Genomic DNA, 3,245 nt, shown 5'->3' with positions numbered 1-3,245 from the left:
CTGACCCTGCTCACATGCTGGGCCCTGACCCTGGTCACACTCTGGTCCCTGGCCCTGGTAACACCCTGAACCCTGACCCTGGTCACACTCTGGTCCCTGGCCCTGGTAACACCCTGAACCCTGACCCTGGTCACACTCTGGTCCCTGACCCTGCTCACACCCTGAGCCCTGACCCTGCTCACACCCTGAGCCCTGACCCAGCTCGCACGCTGACCCCTGACCCCAGGCGCAGGCCGAGTCCTGTGCTGAGTCTCTCCCCAGGTCCCACTATTCCCTCAAGGGTGTCAGCTGTGAAGAAGGGCCACCTCCTCTGCAGGGCCCTGGCGCGTGTCCAGGCCCAGGCCCCTGATGGCAGGGCGCCCACCCCTCCCTCTGTGCAGTGTTTGGGGTCCTCCCGTGCCCAGGTCCCCGTTTCATTAGGACAAGCACTGTGGGGGCGGCTCTCACGTTGCAGGCAAGGGAGGAGCGCCTGAGGCTGCGGGCTCTGCAAACCCCAAGGTGTTCTGCAGAGGCCAGGCTCCTACAGGAGGCCATGTGGAGGGCTGCAGGCTCTGCCAACACATCTGGTCACGCCAACATGGCCACTCCTTCCTGTGACCAGCTCAGCCTCTTACCCAGCCCCTTCCCCCACAGATCTTCACCCTGAAGCCTCCGGCCCAGCCTGTGGTGACCAAGGCCTCCCTGAGGGCCAGCAGCCTCCTGCAGCCTGGGCTGGCCGTGGAACTGAACCTCGAGCCCCCTGGGCCTATCTGCCTGCCTGCAGCTGTTTCAGCAACCACTTGGCACAGTGGGGCCCTCCCCCCCACCTCCCCTGCAGCCTCTGCCCAGAGGCCACCAGACAGCTGCTCCAGGCACAGGCGATGTCCGGGGAGGCGAGGCCGCTTCCCATGATCCTGAGCCTGCCTCTCTTCACACAGCACTGAGTACCTAACCCCCTCCCCTACGCCTCCTGCCCCGCAGGCCCCCAGGGAGCTGCTGAGCCCACGACTGCCTCACACCGAGCTCCCCAGGACCCTCTGGGCTCCTCGCTTGGGGCCCTATAACCAGGGCCACAGCGTTGCTCCCAAAGTCAGGAGATGCTCTGATGGCTTTAAATCCTCCCCAGCCCGACCCCACGCCTGCTCCTGGGAGGCGAGCCGGACATCCCAGCGACCCCACTCACCTCGATGAAGGTGCTGAGCGTGGCGTTAGTGGGGTTGTGCGTGATCAGGAAGCGCATGCTCTTGTAGCTCACCTCCACGGGGGCGGGCCGGTTCATCCGCGACATGCTCCTCCCAGGAGGGCGGGGCCAGGGGTGGGGCCGCAGTGCTCCTCCCGGGAGGGGCGGGGCCAGGGGAGGGGCCCGCAGTGGGGAGGCCACCACCTGCCCCCCCAGAGCCTGAGGAGACCGCGGTCCCTGTGCTTGTCCGAGACCCGGAAAATGCTTTATAAACCCGCCCCAGCCGCACAGATGCGGTGCAAACACCTCGGAGGTGGAGGAGGTGAGGAGCAGAGCCCAGCTCTTTCCAAGCAAAGACACAGGCCCCAAAGATGCAGAGGTAAAAATAAGGGCAACCAAAAACCCAGCAAAGAAAACTTTAAAAAACCCAGAGCGAACGGGCCGCCGTGGCTCTGTCCAGCGCTGCCTGCCTCTGGGGACACCCCCTCTGCATGGGAGGACAGGCAAGCGGCCGCCTGCACTCAAAGGCGGGCCCCAAGCCGTCAAGGACCAAAGGAAAACCGAACTTGAACTAGACCAACAGGGGCAGAGGTGGTGGGAGGCGGCCGCAGCGGCTCCTGACACACAGGGCCTCTGTCACGTTACCCCATCGGGGTACTGAGAGTCCTGGAGGGGGGCCGGGGGCTCAGGCGGCACAGCCGGCCCTGGGCCGGACAGCAGGGGCCATCGGCGGGCGAGGGCAATGGTGAGGGCCAGAGGCGCGCCGGCCTCCTCAGCAGCAGGCGTGGCGGTGATGTTGGGCCCGGCAGTACTCGGAGCTGCCGCCCGAGGCCCTCTCCATAAATCCCAGGCCGCTCAGCAGCAGGCTAACGTCTGCAGGACAGGAGGAAACAAACAGAAAGAGGGGTCACTGGGAGAGGTGCAAGTCTGCCCAGCCAGGCGAGGGGGACGCTGCTTCCCCAGGGCCCCGCCGCAGGACCATGCTAAGAGAGTGACCCTCCTCAGGCCTCAGTTTCCCCCACCTGGGAGCACAAGGAAGGACAGCTCCCACCAGGTCTAACGCAGAGCGTGGACAGCCCCGGCGTGGCGTGAAAAGGGATGGAGGGAGGGGTCCCAGGGTCACATACCCCAGGGGTGTGCTCTAACCCAGGGTGCAGATTTCAGGACAGTCTGTGTAGCACCAGCACCCACCCCCCCCCCTGGAGTCTGGTCCCCCTTCCGCAGCCTGTGACCAGCAGATACCCCACCCCCACCCCAGCCACACTGCTCTGCGGAATTCCGGGCCTCTGTGGAATTTCTGAGCCTGGATCATTCTGGGGAGGCCAGTCCTCAGGGAAAGGGGCACAGGCACGGGTGCCCAAGCGCCCGGGCACAGCAGGGAGAGAGGGCTGCGGCCCCACTCAGGGCTGTAAACCACCTCACACGTCTCACGGTGCCCCGTGGGAACCCCCACCCCTCCGCTGTCTCCACCGCTCACCCCAGGGCCCGCCGGGCGTGGGAGTAAACAACAGGGCTCTGCCCGCTCGGAGCTCTGGAGAAGCAGAGGCAGACCACAGCGGCCAAAGGGCCAGCTGGCCACCGGGCGCTTGCCAAGGTGTGACCACGCAGGTGGCCAGGAGTGAGTCACGCTGTGCTGGCCGCAGGGAGGGACATGGCCTGGCCACAGAGACCGCCATCGAGCACCGCCAAACACCCGTCTCCCCCTCTCTGGGCCCCAAAGTTCCTGGGCAGGCGTCCCAGCAGGAGCACCCTCCCCCACCCCACCCCCCCCCTCACACGGGCTGGGACACCTTAGCACATCAATGGCCTCAGTTTCCCCATCTACACAATGACGGGCTGTACAAGATGCCCCTGCATTCCCTCCAGCTGTGACCCAGGGGTCAGTGGACCCCTCCAGCCACTGGGAGTGGCCCCAGCCCCGCCAACCACACCCCTGTCTGCTCACTCAACCAGGCCCCTCCATCCCCCAACCCTGCAGCTCTTACCTTTGCCCCCGCCCCAGCACCCCCTTCTCCAGCCGTCCGCCAGGCAGGCTGAGCCCGAGGAGTCCCGGCCTACGCACAGCAAGGGCCCAAGGCCTGGGCCC

The 3,245-nt window shown here is 66.1% G+C and overlaps 1 protein-coding gene across 1 annotated transcript in view; it reads right to left on the bottom strand.

Annotated features, from left to right (window-relative positions):
• Positions 1 to 2,032, bottom strand: part of PTP4A3 (protein tyrosine phosphatase 4A3) — a 7,102-nt gene extending 5,070 nt beyond the window's left edge. Inside the window, exon 1 of the mRNA XM_029923900.1 lies at positions 1,163 to 2,032. Coding sequence (XP_029779760.1) covers positions 1,163 to 1,267 — 105 coding nt within the window. The 5' untranslated portion in view covers positions 1,268 to 2,032. The remainder of the gene's footprint in view (positions 1 to 1,162) is intronic.
• Between the last annotated feature and the right edge of the window lie 1,213 nt (positions 2,033 to 3,245).

Source organism: Suricata suricatta, chromosome 15 (assembly GCF_006229205.1).
Source record: "Suricata suricatta isolate VVHF042 chromosome 15, meerkat_22Aug2017_6uvM2_HiC, whole genome shotgun sequence".
Classification (NCBI taxonomy): Eukaryota; Metazoa; Chordata; class Mammalia; order Carnivora; family Herpestidae; genus Suricata; species Suricata suricatta.
This window is presented reverse-complemented; position numbering and strand designations above follow the sequence as displayed.